General features: G+C 67.0%; 1 protein-coding gene across 2 annotated transcripts in view; it reads left to right on the top strand.

The window, feature by feature from the left end:
- The window catches only part of ADGRL1 (adhesion G protein-coupled receptor L1), a 42,742-nt gene extending 25,452 nt beyond the window's left edge, over window positions 1–17,290 (top strand). The window contains exons 1-20 of one of the 2 annotated variants that reach the window (XM_076001442.1): window positions 4,108–5,063; window positions 6,231–7,031; window positions 7,882–8,196; window positions 8,821–8,924; window positions 9,212–9,397; window positions 9,709–9,747; window positions 9,854–10,037; window positions 10,195–10,320; window positions 10,779–10,993; window positions 11,290–11,460; window positions 11,870–12,079; window positions 12,178–12,398; window positions 12,645–12,711; window positions 13,123–13,214; window positions 13,479–13,647; window positions 14,450–14,578; window positions 14,734–14,830; window positions 14,925–15,053; window positions 15,251–15,268; window positions 15,566–17,290. In XM_076001442.1, coding sequence (XP_075857557.1) covers window positions 4,982–5,063; window positions 6,231–7,031; window positions 7,882–8,196; window positions 8,821–8,924; window positions 9,212–9,397; window positions 9,709–9,747; window positions 9,854–10,037; window positions 10,195–10,320; window positions 10,779–10,993; window positions 11,290–11,460; window positions 11,870–12,079; window positions 12,178–12,398; window positions 12,645–12,711; window positions 13,123–13,214; window positions 13,479–13,647; window positions 14,450–14,578; window positions 14,734–14,830; window positions 14,925–15,053; window positions 15,251–15,268; window positions 15,566–16,311 — 4,101 coding nt within the window. In that variant the 5' untranslated portion in view covers window positions 4,108–4,981 and the 3' untranslated portion in view covers window positions 16,312–17,290. Of the gene's footprint in view, window positions 1–4,107; window positions 5,064–6,230; window positions 7,032–7,881; window positions 8,197–8,820; window positions 8,925–9,211; window positions 9,398–9,708; window positions 9,748–9,853; window positions 10,038–10,194; window positions 10,321–10,778; window positions 10,994–11,289; window positions 11,461–11,869; window positions 12,080–12,177; window positions 12,399–12,644; window positions 12,712–13,122; window positions 13,215–13,478; window positions 13,648–14,449; window positions 14,579–14,733; window positions 14,831–14,924; window positions 15,054–15,250; window positions 15,269–15,565 lie in introns of those variants that run through there. The other variant, XM_012758416.3, reaches the window with a different exon arrangement.
- Window positions 17,291–17,796: the final 506 nt, after the last annotated feature.

Here is a 17,796-nt window from a genome sequence, read left to right as displayed (position 1 = left end):
GGGCGGAGGGGGGAGGAGGCAGGGCCACCAGGGTGTCTGAGTGTGGCGGGCAGGGGCAGGGGACCAGGAGACCCTGTAACTCTCCCCTCCTGCCCCAGCCTTTCCCCCCAACCTTTGATTTCTCCTTGCAGGTGACTGGATGACGCTGGGGGAAACAGGATCCCTTATGTGCTTCCATAATTTTCTTCTTTCACTTCTTGCCCTTTCCTTTCAGTGCCTGAGGCCTTCAGCCACCGCCTGAGGGGGACGCCCATCTGCTCCTTGAAGCCTCCCCACAGCACTGGGGACACTGCCCGCCGGGGCAGCGGGGAAGGCGGGCGGGAGGCAGCGAGCTTAGCGCAGAGGGCAAGCCAGCCGGGCCTGGGTCTGAGGCTCAACTGGGCTCTTGGATTTTTTTCTGGCTCTGAAACCTTGAGCTAGGGACTTAATTTCTCTGGGCCGCGGCAGAAGGAGGCGTGAGTCCGCGAGAGGAGGCGTGAGCAGCGCTCGGCCCCCAGGGCCGGCCACAGAGTCCGCTCCCAGTGGCAGAGTGCTGAGTGTCCAGTCCCCAAGGGCAGAGTCTCCGTCTGTCCTCACCTGCCCTGGCGCCCAGACCCGTGCCTGGTCCAGGAAGTGCTCAGTGATGGTACGAGGCTCCCTCCGCCCGCTGAGCCTGTGTGCTCACCTGTGCCGGGTGGGGAGAGACCACCAAGAGTGGGGACAGTGTGGGTAGAGCTCTGGTGTGCCCCGAGCCATAGGTGCGAGTGAAATGTTCCCTGCTTCTGCCAGCTTGTGGCCTTGGCCACGTGGCTTCACGTCACTGGGCCTCATTTCCCCCATCTACAGACAGGGCTCTGGAAGGGCTGGCTGCGGGTGCCTGGTGTGGTTCCCGGCACCTCGTAAATGCGGGACGCTGGGCACGCGTGGCCTTTTTTGGGACTACTCGTAATGCCTCTCACCGATTATTACTATTACTTCTGCGGCCATCAAAATAAAATTAACAACGGATGATGGACCCAACTGTTCCCAAGGCAAGCGAGATTAAGGGCAGGAAAAAGTGTCTGGTCCAAGTGGAGCCCAAAAGCAAGCAGGTGACACTCGAAGAAGCAGAAGAAAGCTAGAGGGCCCGGGAGCTGGGACACCCCCTGGAGCCGAGCCCCCGAGTGTGGTCCGGGAGGTGCAACCTACAGAGAGGGCTCCGGGCACGGGGGCAGGACAGCCCAGGGGGTGGGCGGCCCCCAGTCTGATGGGAGAGCTGGCCCTCGGGGACAGGACACACTCACGTGCGCACACACGGTGGGTGTCCAGGGTGGAGCGAGGGGGCCTAGCTGGCTCCCGGTCCTCCAGAGGAAAGGGGCTGGAGTTACAAGGAGGGACAGAAGGCAGCTGAGAGCACAGGGAGGCTGGGCACCCACTTGTCCCCCAGACGTCCACTGAGCACCTCCTGAGTGCCGGGCCCTGGGAAGCCAGAGCTCCCCGCCGGGGCCGCCAGAGGCAGCCAGGAGAGCCGGCCCCTGGCCAGAGGGTCCTGAGGGGCCAGGGACGACGCAGAAGCTGGAGGGAGCGGCCCGGGCAGCCTGCTGGCCCAGGGCTTCAGAGGCTGGGGTGACCCCAGTGCTGGTGCGGGCGGGTCAGGGGTGGGTGGCAGGGGCTTGCGTGGGGAGGGGGCACGGGATGTGTGGGGACCCCTCCACGCTGGAACAAGCCCGACTAACGCTGGATTTGCCTTGCAGCTGAGCGCAGCCTAACCGCCCCTTCCTCCCCCAGGTGCCGCCGCCGGGGCACCCGCAGGCCAGGGCTCTGGCTCCTGGGCCCTGGGCCCTGGGCCCCGCGGGCTGAGCAGAGGAGCCAGCCTCGGGCTTGCCTGCCCCCAGTCGGGGGAGTGGGGGAGTGTGTCTGTGCCCCCCCCCCGCTGTCCCGCCCGGTCTGTGTCCCCCGCCCCGCCCCACCGCCCCTGCCTCTGTCTCCCCGGCCCCGGCGCTGTCTGAGGCCCGGGCCCGTCCGCCTGTCCGCCTTTCTGTTGTTCCGTGTCTGGCTCTGTCACCCTCTCTCTGTGTCTGCTGCTTCTGGGTTGTGAGGGCTTGGGGGAGCTTAGCTGGACTTGGGGAGGCCGGCACACGGGGGAAGGGGCTCAGCCTGTTCTCTCGGCTGGGAGACGCTGAACCCCGTCCCCTGGGCCCCTGGTTCTAGCAGGAGGGCAGCAGGCAGGGTGGGAGGGCAGCCGAGTGGCTCCTTCACCCCACCACTCCCTGGTGCCCCCCCAACCAGCGCCCACCTCCCAGCAGGGGCTCCCCCCTCCCTGCCCCTCTGCACCAAGGGTGCCCGTCCCCCCTGAGGGCTCTGTCCGGTGCCTGCCTGTCCCCCCACCCGGTGTCTCTCTCCGTCTCTTCCCTCCGTGTGGCCCCTCCCCCCACTGTGTCCCCTCTCGCCCCACTTTACCCCAGAGGAAGGGACGTGGGGGCGGGGGCCGACCTGATGCTACAGCGGAAGGGGTTGTGGGAAACAGGAGCGAGGAAGGAAAGGAAAAAGGGGGCGTGTTGCCAGAAAAGAAACGAAAGCAATTTAATCTCTTTTTTTTTTTTCTCTTTTTTTCTTGCACATTTTTTTTTTCAATTTGTTTTCTCTCTCTCTTCCGATGCTTAAAGTAGAAGTGGAGCAGAAAGGTAAACGCACTGTTACCAATGCTAACCCCTAACTCACACTTTGTTCTACCTGTGCATACTTATGTCGCCCGCCCGCCCTCCCTCCCGGCCCCTTCTTCTCCCCCCAACCCCCACTCGGTCCAGCCGATGTCCCCCACCCCGGGGGGCGCCCGCCCCACCGGGCCAGCCCTAGTTCTGCCATGGGCGCCCCGCCCTCCAGATATCCACGGAAGCTCCTCTCTGAGCTCGGGCAGGAAGTGCTCTCTCCCTCTGCCTGTCCCCTTCTCTCTGCCTCCCGCTCTTTTTCTCTCTCTCCCTGTCCCTCCTTCCTGGCCCCTGCCCTTGCGGGACCGGCCTCCTCTCATACTTCTTTTGCCTCCTTCAGGAGAAGTGTGTAATCATCTAGGGCGGTGGGGAGGGAGGGACTGGGGTGAGCTCGCTGTCTCTCTCTCTCTCTCTCTCTCTCTCTCTCTCTCTCTCTCTCTCTCTCTTTTCCTCCTCCCTCTGCACCTTTTATAACATGTTTCTGGTTCAAGGGAGGCGGGCTGGAGGGGACACCTTTGTTTTCCTTTCGGGGAGCAGATTTCTCCTATCGCTCGGGCTCCTGGTGGCTTAAGTTCCTCCTGGTTTGGCGTTTCCAAGGCCCAGAGCTGTTTTGGAGCACGGAGCACCAGCCCCCCCCGCCCCCTTCCCCCCAACCCCGACCCCCCATTCCTGGCCAGCTGGGGGCCCGGCCCTGGGGAGGGATGTCAGCTGTCCCCAGCCCTGGGAGGGGGCAGCCTGCCAAAAAAAAAAAAAATGAGGGCGAGGGGGCGGGGGCGGGCCTCGTGGTGGGGGGAGCGCGGGTTGGGGGAGCGTTTTTCTCTGTTTCTTTCACACTTGCAAAGCTGCAGTCAGGGTTTCTTCAGGGCTGTTGTGGTCAGAGGACAGGGAGAGGGGCGGGGGAGGGACACAGTCTGGGGACTTCCACGAACACCGTAATTTCTTGCAGAGAACTCCACGGTGGATGGGCTGCCCGGTGCTGGGGGGGGGGGCTGGTGCTGCAGCTGAGGGGCTCCGAGGAGGGTGGGTGTCGGGGATGGTTATCTCCTCCCCACAAAGCTCGGGACATTGACAGACCTGAGGCCGCAGCAGGGGCCGGGGCTGAGTGACATGGCCTTCCGGGATCCCTTTTGCCTTGAAATTACGGTGGTCTGTGGAGCATCCCCTGGAGGGAGGTGGGGCGGGGTCCCTCTGAGCTGCTCCCCTCCCCGTCCTACCCCCACCCCCATCTCAGAGAGGCCTGGGCCGCCAGCCCGAGGCAGCCCCTCACTGCACCCCTGCACTGCCCCTCTCTCTCCCTCCCAGCACCAGCCACTCTTCTTGCAGGCCTGTGTTGGTGGTTTGGATGCCGGAGCTTTGGAGTTTTTCTCTTCGAGGAGGGGTGGGGTGGGAGGGGGCAGGAGGGGAGGGAAGTGGAAGTGTTGGGAGCTTGGTGCTGGGGAGGGGTCCTTGCTGTCCAAGGCCCCAGGCAGACTGTTCCTCACCTTCTCCCCCTTCCCCCAGGTGACCTCTAACCACATTTTTCCGTCCCCAACCCCCTCTGACCAGCTCAGGCTCTGAGACTTCCCACTGTCCCCTCCACACACAGACACATCCCCTCGGGTGCCACACACCTGGCACAGGGGCTCGGCTTGGGCAGAGGGGAGACCCGGGGCACAGAGGGACAGGGCAGGGGCCGGCATGCTGGACGAGGGGCAGGTTAACCCCTCTGCACCCGGGACAGGGAGATGGCCAGGCCCTAGGGCCCAAGCCAGGGTCATCTGGCTCCTGCCACCCCTGTGCCCCGGGCTCCCCTTCCCCTACCCAAATGGGACGTGCTCCTGGCTGCTTTGTGCCTGGGGACCCTGAAGCCACGCTGTCCCCCTGCTGTGAAGGGAGGCCTGCATATGCCCCCACCCCCAGGCCTGCTGGAAGTGGGAACGAGGAGAGGCCCCTGCCCTGCCCGAGCCCCTCTTGCCACCGGGGCCGCCGCCCAAGCCGATGCCAGGTCCCAGACCTCCTTGTCCCCCTTGGGGCCAGCTGCTTTGGTGACAGCCCAAGCAGGAGCAGAGAATTCACTGCAACCCCCCACCCCCGCCCTGAGCCCTCCCCGGCCTGTCTGTGGGTTCCGCCAGCCGGGAGGTGAGAGGGAGGCCCGGCCATCCTGGACGGAGGGCGCCGGCTGTCGGCGCCGTGGGGCGGCGGGGGCCTGGCCACTCTGACCCCACGGATCAGTAAGGGAGGCTAAGAGCAGGTGGCGCCGGGACGTGACTGGGCAAGGGTGGGCAGGCCAGCGGCGGCCAACGAGATGCAGTTGAGGTTTTCCTCCTTTTCAGGGAATGGGGGGGTGGGGCGGGGCCCCCCACCTTTCTGACATCAGCGCTGCCTTGGTCCCTCCTCCCGAGCCGGGGATGGTCGCAGGTAAATCTGGGTCCGGGGCAGGGGAGGTGGGGGGCCTGGCTGGGGCGGGCTGGGTCTTTATCCTAGCACCTGGTTCCCTCCCTTGCCCCCTCTGAGCTGGACCTGGGACTGCCCCCCTGAGGGACCCTCAGTCGGGCCTGGGCCTTGGAGTGAATTCTCTGCTCACCCCTCTCTCCTCGCCAGCACTAACCCTTTCTTCCCAGGTGGTCTGCAGCCAGCCTCCCCCGGAGCCGGACCTCGCCGAGCCCCCCCCTTGTCTCTCTCCCTCTGCACAGCTCTCCTCTCCCCTCCCCTACTCTCCCGGGAGTCCTGTCCCTCTCCATGTCCCCACCCCCACCCCCTGTGCACCAGTGTCAGTGTCTGCTGCCGAGCCAGACCCCATGAGAGACCCTGCCGGCTGGGGGCAGGGCTGGCGCCCTCAGGGAGGGGCTGGACCTCTCCACTGTCCTAGCCTGGGAGCCGCCTCGGCTGTTGGCTTTGTGGGTACCGGGTGGGGGGGTACAGACACATCAGGAGCCCTGGGAGAGAGTTGACGCCCCTATGCCTCCCCCACCCTGGAGTAGGGGTGCTCCTGACACCCACAGTGGGTACGGAAACATCACTCTACCTTGCAGTTTTTGCAGGAGGAAGAAAGTGGAGTTAAAAATTAAAAAAAAAAAAAAAAAACCTCTGTCCCGGTGTGGTTGGTGAAGGATGGGACCCTGGACCCCTAGCTCTTCCCTAGGGGGCCGAGAGGGGGGAGCAGAGCCAGGTGCCGGGTGCCTGGACGTCAAAGCCGGAAGCGACTGCAGTGGGGAGAGTCTTTGCACCCCACCCCCACCCCTGATTAAATGGCACCAGACCCTCTGGGAGGGCCCTGACCAAACCCCTTCTCCCCAGCCTGTGGGGTCTCTACCAGCCAGGGCAGGGGAAGGGCACCACTGTCCCCCACTAACCCGCTCTTAATGGCCTCCAGGGTTCACATCTCCAGGGAGAGGGGCAGCTGGGCTGGGCGGCGGGAGGGGGGCCCCTTCCCGTCACCAGCCCTACCAAGCAACCGTGACTGCAGCAGCAGGAGGGGCGGCCTGGCTCCCCCCGCGCAGCGTGACCAACTTGTCTCTCTCCCCTGTCTCTCTCGCCCCCCCCTGCCTCCGCCCCTCCGCTCTGGCCCCGCCCCGCCCTCTCCAGTCTTCGTGTGCCCGGGGACCCTGCAGAAGGTGCTGGAGCCCACGTCCACGCACGAGTCGGAGCACCAGTCGGGCGCGTGGTGCAAGGACCCGCTGCAGGCGGGCGACCGCATCTACGTGATGCCCTGGATCCCCTACCGCACGGACACGCTGACCGAGTACGCGTCGTGGGAGGACTACGTGGCGGCGCGCCACACCACCACCTACCGCCTGCCCAACCGCGTGGACGGCACGGGCTTCGTGGTCTACGACGGCGCCGTCTTCTACAACAAGGAGCGCACGCGCAACATCGTCAAGTACGACCTGCGCACGCGCATCAAGAGCGGCGAGACGGTCATCAACACCGCCAACTACCACGACACGTCGCCCTACCGCTGGGGCGGCAAGACCGACATCGACCTGGCGGTGGACGAGAACGGGCTGTGGGTCATCTACGCCACCGAGGGCAACAACGGGCGGCTGGTGGTGAGCCAGCTCAACCCCTACACGCTGCGCTTCGAGGGCACGTGGGAGACCGGCTACGACAAGCGCTCGGCCTCCAACGCCTTCATGGTGTGCGGGGTGCTGTACGTGCTGCGCTCCGTCTACGTGGACGACGACAGCGAGGCGGCCGGCAACCGCGTGGACTACGCCTTCAACACCAACGCCAACCGCGAGGAGCCCGTGGGCCTCGCCTTCCCCAACCCCTACCAGTTCATCTCCTCCGTGGACTACAACCCTCGCGACAACCAGCTCTACGTCTGGAACAACTACTTCGTGGTGCGCTACAGCCTGGAGTTCGGGCCGCCCGACCCCAGCGCCGGTGAGGACCGCTGGCTTCCCGGCCCCGGGGACCTGCTTGCATCTGTCCCCCTGGGGCCCCGGGGTGGGGTGGGGTGGGGGTGGGTTCCCTCTTGGGGGGCCGGAGGCAGGCTCGGGTGTGAGCCCAGGAGGTGAAAGGAAGTCACGGCGTGTGTGATAGGTGTTGTCCCAAGCGCTTGAGCTTGTCTAATCCTCAGAGTTTATGGGACAAGAATCCTCCTCGTGCCCGTGTTGTAAACGCAGGCGTCGAGGTGCAGGGTGGGTAGGGGGTTAACTTATTTGGAGGTTTGAACCCAGGACTGGGCTCCTAAGCACGGAACTGCACCGCCACTCGTGGGCGCTTGGGCACCTTTGGTCCTTGGACCCACCAAGATCTTGGGTGGAAGCCCAACACCCACAGAACCAGAAAAGGCTGGGCCGATGCCGTTGCCTGGGGCGAGGGCCACTCCGCGCAGGGCCATTTTGCCACACAGCTGCCTGACGCCAGCTCTCTGCAGCCTCGGTCTCCAAGGCTGCTGCTGCCGCCGCCACGCTTCGTTTGCAAAATGGGGAAACCGAGGCCTCCAGAGAGGAGGGGCATGGCTAGGTTACAGAGACCAGGGTCAGCTAGTACGAGGTGAGAGGTGGCAGTGTTAAGAAGCCACCTGCTGTCTGCACTGCTCAGACCTCAGGGGACACCTTTGATACTTATATGGTCCCATGGGTATAAGGGACTTATGTGGGCACAGAGAGGCCGGGAGAGATCTGTCCCCAGACCCAGGGGGCCGAGGACACCTTTCTGCTGTGGTGGGCTAGGTGGCAGGGCCCCGAGCACGGGCGTGACGCTGTCTCATGTCCCCTCTGTGTTCCAGGCCCGGCCACCTCCCCGCCCCTGAGCACGACCACCACAGCCCGGCCCACGCCCCTCACCAGCACAGCCTCGCCCGCCGCCACCACCCCGCTCCGCCGGGCACCCCTCACCACGCACCCGGTGGGTGCCATCAACCAGCTGGGACCTGACCTGCCTCCAGCCACAGCCCCAGCACCCAGCACCCGGCGGCCTCCGGCCCCCAATCTGCACGTGTCCCCCGAGCTCTTCTGCGAGCCCCGAGAGGTACGGCGGGTCCAGTGGCCGGCCACCCAGCAGGGCATGCTGGTGGAGAGGCCCTGCCCCAAGGGTACTCGAGGTGAGTGCGGAGCCTGCGGCCATCTCCGCCGTGGCTGGCCAGGGGAGGGATGGGGACACGCTCCGGGAGCAGCTTAGCACAGGTGGCCAGGGCAGGGCTCACCCCCAGTGCCCAGCGGAGCTCGGCACAGTGGCTCGGGCAGCCCCAGCCGCACCTGCAGAACCCGCAGGGAGCCCACGGGAGGTGACTTGGCTCCTGGCCTCAGGCTGGTGGGGGACAGCCCCGGGAGCAGTCACCTGCAGGACAGGTGAACAGTTGACGTTCTAAAGGGCTGGGGCCGAGTGTTCTAGAGTCCGAGGGGAGGGTTGGAAGAGGCTTCGTGGAGCGAGGGGGACTTCCGATGGGCCTTGCTGGAAGGTTCTAGTTCTGGTAGGTGAAGACAGAAAGGGAGCCCAGAGGGAGAGCTCAGGGGCAGTGAGGGGTGGCTTTTGTCCCCTCAGAGCGGCACCTCTCTTGACTGTCTGGCCTGCTTCATGTCTGTTTTTCCGTGTCCCCCTCACCTCTCTTTTCGCCCACGTGTCCCCTGCTCTCTGTCCTGTCCTTTCCCCCTGCGTTGGCCCATCCTCCTCTCCTGTCCCCCCACCCCCGGCTCCTTTGTCTGTCCCCGTCCGTCTGTCCCTGCAGGAATTGCCTCCTTCCAGTGTCTACCAGCCCTGGGGCTCTGGAACCCCCGGGGCCCCGACCTCAGCAACTGCACCTCCCCCTGGGTCAACCAGGTGGCCCAGAAGGTACCGGCCACCGCAGTCCCCCAGGCAGGCACACTCGCTCGGGCCCAGGGCCCAGCCAGGGTGGTGGAGCAGCTGGGGAGACGCACGGGGCTGGCAGGTCTGGAAGGCAGGACTGTGGGGTCCCCTCCCTGGCCTGCAGAGGGGGCAGGGACAGATGGGGTGGGAGGGGCAGGCAGGGAGAAGGGGACGGCAGGGGCCGCACGGCGAACGGGGAGGGGAACACTGGGGAGAGCAGGACAGTCCCTGACAGACCTGGGGTCCCCCCCTTCCTCCCCGGCCTCACGCAGATCAAGAGCGGGGAGAACGCGGCCAACATCGCCAGCGAGCTGGCCCGCCACACCCGCGGCTCCATCTACGCGGGGGACGTGTCCTCCTCCGTGAAGCTGCTGGAGCAGCTGCTGGACATCCTGGACGCCCAGCTGCAGGCCCTGCGGCCCATCGAGCGCGAGTCGGCCGGCAAGAACTACAACAAGGTGGGCCCAGCCCCGCGGGGACTCGGGCCGTGTCCGACCTGGCACCCGGAACCAGGCTGCCAGCCCCACGGGGGCACCTCGTCAGAGAGGCGGGACCCCGGGGGCTGCCGGCTCCGGCTCCTGTGCTGCCCTGGGCGGTCCTGGGGGTGGTGGACGCCCAAGGAATGTCCCTTGCCGATGGCCTAGCCCCCGGGTCCGGGCTGGACACAGAAGAGCGAGCCCTCCGGGGCCCAGATGCGAGGGGGCTGGGGTCAGGGGAGCCGCGCCCAGAGGCCCGGCCCAACCACCGCGTGTCTGTCCCTTGTCCCCAGATGCACAAACGGGAGAGGACCTGCAAAGACTATATCAAGGTGAGACCCGGCGTGAGGACCGTGGGCTGCAGCTGACCGAGGGGAACGGGGGCTGGGGGCTGAGAGGGTGCTGGGGGCTCACGGCACTGCCCCCGTGCCCGTGCAGGCCGTGGTGGAGACCGTGGACAATTTGCTCCGGCCAGAGGCTCTCGAGTCCTGGAAGGACATGAATGCCACCGAGCAGGTGCACACGGCCACCATGCTCCTGGACGTCCTGGAGGAGGGCGCCTTCCTGCTGGCCGACAACGTCAGGGAGCCCGCCCGCTTCCTGGCCGCCAAGGAGAACGTGGGTGAGTGCTGCCGCCGCCCAGGGCAAGGCCGGGCGTGGGCCTTGAACCGCGGGGGACGCCTGGTCCCCCTGGCCGTCGGGCCTCATGCCGCAGCCTGAGCCCCGGGACGGGGTGCAGACCTCACCCGCGTGTGCCCTGCCGTCCCCTGTCCCCACAGTGCTGGAGGTCACGGTCCTGAACACGGAGGGCCAGGTGCAGGAGCTGGTGTTCCCCCAGGAGGAGTACCCGAGGAAGAACTCCATCCAGCTGTCCGCCAAGACCATCAAGCAGAACAGCCGCAACGGTCAGTGTCCCCGGCGGCCGCCCGGCCCTCCCGGGGTCTCCCCGCTCCCCGCTCGGAGGGCGGCGGGCCTGCACTCGTCCCGGGCGGCGTCCACTCGCGCGAGTGTCACACCTTAGGGGACTCGGGGGTGCCCTGAAGCCCTGCGGACCCTCAGGGCGGGCCCCGTCCCAGCTCAGAGAGGACTGCGCCGTCTGAGACGCAATTAGTTAGAGGTCTGCCCGGAGTCCCAGCCCTGCCGTGCGTCACGGCCCCCGCCCTGCCGCTTAGGGCCGCCTGCAGCTGAGCGGCGGTCTCACGGGAAGGGCTCCTCAAGCCCCCCTTCCCTGGACGGTGGCCCGGCTTCCAAGGCCCCCGGGGCCGGCGTGGCTGGGGGCCGTGGGCGTCGCAGAGCGGGGGCCCAGGCAGAGGGACACGGGCCAAGGCCTGCTGGCTCGTCCGACTGTGCCCGTCTTCCCCAGGGGTGGTCAAAGTCGTCTTCATCCTCTACAACAACCTGGGCCTCTTCCTGTCCACGGAGAACGCCACGGTGAAGCTGGCGGGCGAGGCCGGCGCGGGCGGCCAGGGGGGCGCCTCCCTGGTGGTGAACTCACAGGTCATCGCGGCGTCCATCAACAAGGAGTCCAGTCGCGTGTTCCTCATGGACCCCGTCATCTTCACCGTGGCCCACCTGGAGGTGAGCCGAGCCGCCCCCCTCCCTGCCCAGGGGTCCCAGCGTCCTCCGTGTCCCCAGGCTGCGCCTCTCCCCCGCCCCCACTGCACGTGGTCCACCTGCAGAGCAAGCCACTGCGGCCTCTCCCACTTGGGTCGCTTGGACCATTCGTCCCCAAAGACCTCGGACTGTCACATGGAGCCCCGAACCCCAGGCACCTCTCGAACACTTGTCACGATCCGCATCTCTGGGTGTGGGGTCGTGGGGGGGCTGGAATGGGACTCCCCAGTTCTGACGCCCCGGCCGCCGCCCCGCAACAGGACAAGAACCACTTCAATGCCAACTGCTCCTTCTGGAACTACTCGGAGCGCTCCATGCTGGGCTACTGGTCGACCCAGGGCTGCCGCCTGGTGGAGTCCAACAAGACCCACACCACGTGCGCCTGCAGCCACCTCACCAACTTCGCCGTGCTCATGGCTCACCGCGAGATCGTAAGCTGGCCCGCGCTCTGCTGTCCCGGGCGGGCCGCGCGCCGGCCCCGCTTTGCATGGCGTGCTAGAGTGGGCACGGGCGGTGCCGGGGAAAGGCCGGCCTCGGGGGGCGTGGGGGCCCCGGTCTCGCCCGGGGCATGAGGCCGGCCATGCGTCTGGCCCTGTCTGGTCACGGTCCCACCTCCTCCCAAGGCCCCCTGGAGAAGGAAGCAAGTTGGCGTCACCCTTGTCATCTCTCCACAGCCTTTCAGAGCATGAGGAAGTGAGCACGCCGCCTGCAGAGGGGTGGGGGCCGGCTAGGTGGCCGGGCGGGCAGGCCCCGAGGTCCCCTGTGCCTTGCACCTGGCACCTGGCTGAGCCCAGAGTGCAAAGCCAGAGGCCTGAGCGTGCCCCCCCCTCCTGTCCGCAGTACCAGGGCCGCATCAACGAGCTGCTGCTGTCCGTCATCACCTGGGTGGGCATCGTGATCTCGCTGGTGTGCCTGGCCATCTGCATCTCCACCTTCTGCTTCCTGCGGGGGCTGCAGACCGACCGCAACACCATCCACAAGAACCTGTGCATCAACCTCTTCCTGGCCGAGCTGCTCTTCCTGGTCGGCATCGACAAGACTCAGTATGAGGTGGGCTGGGCTCCAGGCCCGCCGCTGTCGGGGCGCGGGGAGAGGGAAGGGGGTGCCGCTGGGGCGGCGGCGGCCCTGACCCCCGGCGCTCCCCGCAGATCGCCTGCCCCATCTTCGCGGGCTTGCTGCACTACTTCTTCCTGGCCGCCTTCTCCTGGCTCTGCCTGGAGGGCGTGCACCTCTACCTGCTGCTGGTGGAGGTGTTCGAGAGCGAGTACTCCCGCACCAAGTACTACTACCTGGGCGGCTACTGCTTCCCCGCCCTGGTCGTGGGCATCGCGGCCGCCATCGACTACCGCAGCTACGGCACTGAGAAGGCGTGAGTGGCACCCTTTGCCCGCCCCACCCCACCCGTCCTCCTCACCTCCTGCCCGGCCCCCTGCGCGGCGGTGGTGGCACCCCACGGGCGGGGACCCCTGGGGCACTGGTCTCCCTCTGTCTCTCTGATCCCCGAGGCTGCAGCCGGCAGGGTCCCCAGCCTCCGGGTCGGCCTCCCAGGCCGGCCTCCCCGGCGGGCAGGAAGCACCCTTGCCGTCTGTCTACCTCTGCCCCGTTTCCTTTGCAGCTGTTGGCTCCGTGTGGATAATTACTTCATCTGGAGCTTCATCGGGCCCGTCTCCTTTGTTATTGTGGTAGGTCGAAGGCGGCAGCCCTAGCACCTCGCGCCCGCCCTCCATCCCGGCTGGCCTTGACCGCAAACCGCAACACACACGCACGCACGCACGCACACACGCACGCTCCCTGAGCCCCGGGAGCCGAGCTGCCAGCTGAGGGGACGAGAGCAGGCTGGGCTGTAGAGCCCCGGCACTGAGGGCCGCTGGCCCGGGACATGCGATTCCGGTCCCTACTGTGTGTCGGGCCCTGGGCCCCGTGCTCCCGGCAGCAAGGAGTGAGGTTGGGCAGCCAGGCCTGCCCGTCACTAAGCGCAGCACAGCGGGCACCCTGGGGGCCGGGACAGGGCGCGCCCCGCTGGGAGGACCTGCCGGGAGGGGACTGAAGCTCAGACTTGGCAGCCCAGCCCCTGCCCCTCGGCCCACCCCCAGGTGAACCTGGTGTTCCTCATGGTGACCCTGCACAAGATGATCCGAAGCTCGTCCGTGCTCAAGCCCGACTCCAGCCGCCTGGACAACATCAAGTGAGCACGTCCCTGCCCCCACCCTGCCCCCTGCCCTGTCCCCTGCTCCGTGGCCCCCATGCCTGCTTCTCCCGGGGTGTCCTAGAAGGTGGTGCCCTTGCTTCTGGTGACACACAGTGTGTCACCGGTGTGTCACTTTAAGTGTCAAGACGGGTGCTTTGTTGTCCTCACTGCGCACCTGCTGAACGGGCATTAGAAACGGGGAGGCCTGGGCTAAGGCCTTCTCCTCCAGCGGGAGCTCTGACGCCCCTGTCCCCACCCCAGATCCTGGGCCCTGGGGGCCATCGCGCTGCTCTTCCTGCTGGGCCTCACCTGGGCCTTCGGGCTCCTCTTCATCAACAAGGAGTCCGTGGTCATGGCCTATCTCTTCACCACCTTCAACGCCTTCCAGGGGGTCTTCATCTTCGTCTTTCACTGCGCCTTACAGAAGAAGGTAAGGCAGGGCGGGGCCCGGGCCACAGCCTCCCCCGAGACGGGCACCCTCACCACGGCGGGGCCACCGGCCAGGCCTGTCACCTGCCTGGGGGGCGGAATTCGGGGAGGGCTTAAGGCAGGGGACGGCGGCCGTGACAAGGGCTCTGGTCGCGAGAGAGGGGGACCACGTCCCTGCTCTGCTCAAACTGCCCTTGTTCACGCAGTCACAGGCAGCGTCCCTGCCCGGCCCCACCTCACACAGTGACAGCACCGTCCTTACAGGGCACGCAGGCCCAGTGGCCTGACCCGGGCCTCTCGGCCCCCCCCACCCCCGATCTGGTGAAAATCTCCCCTCCCTTCCCCCCCCCCCCCCGTTAGCACTGGCTGACCCCTTCCTGGCCACGTCTCTCCCCGCACCCCACTCCCACTCCCGCAGACACCCCGTGGAGCACATTTGCGTTTCCCTCCGTGTCCTGCTGAGACCTAAGCTCGGACAGGCGAGGGTTTGTGTCTGGTCCCCGCTGTCCCCGGCCCAGGCACGGCGGCCACTCCCTCCAGTCCTGTCGGGTTTGCGGGTGAATGAAGCTGTCACTGGGGGAGGGAAGGGGCTGGGCGAGTGAGAAGAGAGCTAGCCTGATGGGTCGTTGGGCTGCTGGGGGACAGGTGACAGTGAGGTGTCCGTGGCCCGCCGGTCACCAAGGTGGGGAAGCTCAGTCTCCGGGCTCCCGAGGCTGGCTCTGTTCTGAGCGGCCCCCTGGGTGGCCGGGTCACACAGAGGCGGCGGTGCAGGCGGCTGACTGTCGTCCCCGCCCGCCATGCAGGTGCACAAGGAGTACAGCAAGTGCCTGCGCCACTCGTACTGCTGCATCCGCTCCCCGCCCGGGGGCGCCCACGGCTCCCTCAAGACCTCGGCCATGAGGAGCAACACCCGCTACTACACGGGGACCCAGGTAGGCAGGCCGCCCGAGCAGGGCTCCCTGGGGCCCGGGCTTAGGGTCAGGAGCCCGGGGGGCAGGGCAGTGCTGGGCCTGGGTCTCAGAAAGGTCCCCGGCGGTGGGGGGAGGGACGGGCCCAAGGACCCCTCACACGCGGGCTGCGTCCCCAGAGCCGGATCCGGAGGATGTGGAACGACACGGTGCGGAAACAGACGGAGTCCTCCTTCATGGCCGGTGACATCAACAGCACCCCCACCCTGAACCGAGGTGAGGCACGTCCCTCCGCCTCCGGATCCAGCCCCTCGGGGCTCCTGGGCCCCGTGTCCCCGGGCCGCCGGGTGACCTCTGATCCCTCGGGCAGGTACCATGGGGAACCACCTGCTGACCAACCCCGTGCTGCAGCCCCGCGGGGGCACCAGCCCCTACAACACCCTCATCGCAGAGTCGGTGGGCTTCAACCCCTCCTCGCCCCCCGTCTTCAACTCCCCAGGTGAGAGCGCCCCGCGGGGAAGGGGGTCCGGTGCTGGGAGGCAGCCGTGGCCCCGGGTCGGGAAACATGGGTTCCGCGTGCACGGGGCCTCCCCGGCTCCGGGCGTTCTCGTTCTCGGGCCCCCGGAGCTGGAGCCTGGACTCGGCGCTCTAAGCTCACGCTCGCCTCTCTCTCTTCTCTCCTGGCGCGGCCTGCAGGGAGCTACCGGGAACCCAGTAAGTGTGACTCTGTCCTGGTGAGGTTGCTGAGGCTGGGCGGGGAACAAGGTGACGGCCTCACTGAGGGACACGTGGGGTGCCCCCCCGCCCCCCACAGTCTCCGTGTTGGATGTTGTTGGCTGAGTTTGGGCCGCGGGCGGGGGAAGGAAGGCGACCAGGGTCTTAGCACGGGAAATAGGTCTAGTTGCCCCGGCTGCCTCCTCCTACTGCTGAGATTTTAAACACCCAACTGGGGGGTGAGGGGACAGTATCGGGGACCCCACACTGGCCCTGACCAGCCCTTTGCGCCTGCAGAGCACCCGCTGGGCGGCCGGGAGGCCTGCGGCATGGACACCCTGCCCCTCAACGGCAACTTCAACAACAGCTACTCCCTGCGAAGTGGCGACTTCCCCCCCGGGGACGGGGGCCCCGAGCCGCCCCGAGGCCGGAACCTGGCGGACGCTGCCGCCTTTGAGAAGATGATCATCTCGGAGCTGGTGCACAACAACCTGCGGGGGAGCAGCAGCGGGGCCAAGGGCCCCCCGCCGCCGCCGGAGCCGCCCGTGCCGCCCGTGCCAGGGGGCGGCGGGGAGGAGGAGGCGGGCGGGCCCGGGGGCGCTGACCGGGCGGAGATCGAACTTCTCTACAAGGCCCTGGAGGAGCCCCTGCTGCTGCCCCGGGCCCAGTCGGTGCTGTACCAGAGCGATCTGGACGAGTCCGAGAGCTGCACGGCGGAGGACGGCGCCGCCAGCCGGCCCCTGTCCTCCCCTCCCGGCCGGGACTCCCTCTATGCCAGCGGGGCCAACCTGCGGGACTCGCCCTCCTACCCGGACAGCAGCCCCGAGGGGCCCAGCGAGGCCCTGCCCCCTCCCCCGCCTGCGCCCCCCGGCCCCCCTGAGATCTACTACACCTCGCGCCCACCAGCCCTGGTGGCCCGGAACCCCCTGCAGGGCTACTACCAGGTGCGGCGGCCTAGCCACGAGGGCTACCTGGCAGCCCCAGGCCTCGAGGGGCCAGGGCCCGACGGGGACGGGCAGATGCAGCTGGTCACCAGCCTCTGAGGGGACCTCGCGGACCAGGGGCCGGTGGCCCAGGCCAGGGAGGGAACCCTGGGCGGGGCTGCGGTGCGAGAGGGAGACTGATGGGGGCAGTGGCTGGTGGGCCGCTCTCTCCAGGTGCCCCTCGGCCACCACGGGCCCCGCAGTCCCCGCGGGGGGCTCTGACCTGGGGGCCGAGGTGCCAGGTTCACACACAGGGTTTCCCACCAGCCACACGCACCAGCTCTACTTGGGGGAGGGCCGTGAGGAGGAGCCCGGCGGCCCCCAGGGGAGTGAGGAGGGAGAAACTGAAGGGTGTGGCACTTCTTGACTCCCCCGCCCGCCCGCACCCCCAAAGGGAAGTGAGGGCGTGCGATTCCCTGGGCGGGGAGGGGCCGCTTCTGAGATTGCCAAAGCCCCCCCCTCCACACGCTGGACTGAACCTGTCGGCTGCTCCCGTCCCCGCAGCCAGGAATGCTGCCAGCTGCACGGCAGGGGGCAGTGCGACAGGACAGCCGGACGGACAGACAGACAGGTTCCTCCTGCGCTGAGCTCCCTGCTCCCTGGAGACTGGGGAGAAAGCCCCAGGATGCAGGGATGGGCAGCCACCGCTGGTGGTTGAAAGGTGGAACTTTCTCTGAAGCTCCTTCCCCCTTGCTCTTGGTCCCTGCCCCCCAAGCAAGCCCACCCCTCCGCCCTCCAAGAGTGCACCCAATGACCCCTCCCTTGGGCGACTCCTGATGAAGCACAACTCCCCGGGGCCCCGGCCCGCAGGGGCGGCCGTGCCTGGGCAGCCCTGTCCTGTGGGCCTGGCGATCTGGGGAGCAGATTTTGGGTCTGGTTCTCCCTGGGGAGTGGGTCCTGGGCTTGGATCTTTCCCTAGGGGGCCCTCTCACCCCTTCCTCTCTCCTCCTCCTCCTCCTCTCCCATTGCTGTAAATATTTCAACGAAATGGAAAAGAAAAAAAAAAAAGACAAAAAAAAAAAAAACAAGAAAAGAAAAATCTCATCACTTGAAGCCACCGGGAGCCTACCTACGGCCCCGGCCAGCCCGGGTTTCTCCGGAGCAGAGCGCGCCGCCGCCCCGGCAGCCAGGACTTCTCCGTGTCCGTGTGACCCCAGCCCGGCCAGGGTGGGCGGGCCGCCAGAGCAGCTTTTTACACTCCAGAGACAGAAAACAAAAAATCTAGATGCAACAGCGAAACAAAGAACCCGACTCCTTCCCGGCACCTGTTTCTGTCCCCTCCTGTCCCCCTTGGCACCATCAGCCCTCCTGGGGCGTGTACCTCACTGCCTGCCCCGGGCCAGAGGCCTGTCTCCCCGCCCCTCCCCGCGGCCCGGGGGAGACACCCTCACGCCCAAAGATGCTTTTGCCGAGACGGCTGCGCTCTCCCTTTGAGTTCTGCTTCTTGTACATTTGCTCCTGGGACTCTGGGCCGGGGAGGAAGGGCTGACGTCCCATCTAGAGAGGTTGGTGGGGGAAGGACAAACGAAAGGAGCTGGGGGGGCT

The sequence above is a fragment of the Microcebus murinus genome, chromosome 4, assembly GCF_040939455.1.
Source record: "Microcebus murinus isolate Inina chromosome 4, M.murinus_Inina_mat1.0, whole genome shotgun sequence".
Lineage (NCBI taxonomy): Eukaryota > Metazoa > Chordata > Mammalia > Primates > Cheirogaleidae > Microcebus > Microcebus murinus.
This window is presented reverse-complemented; position numbering and strand designations above follow the sequence as displayed.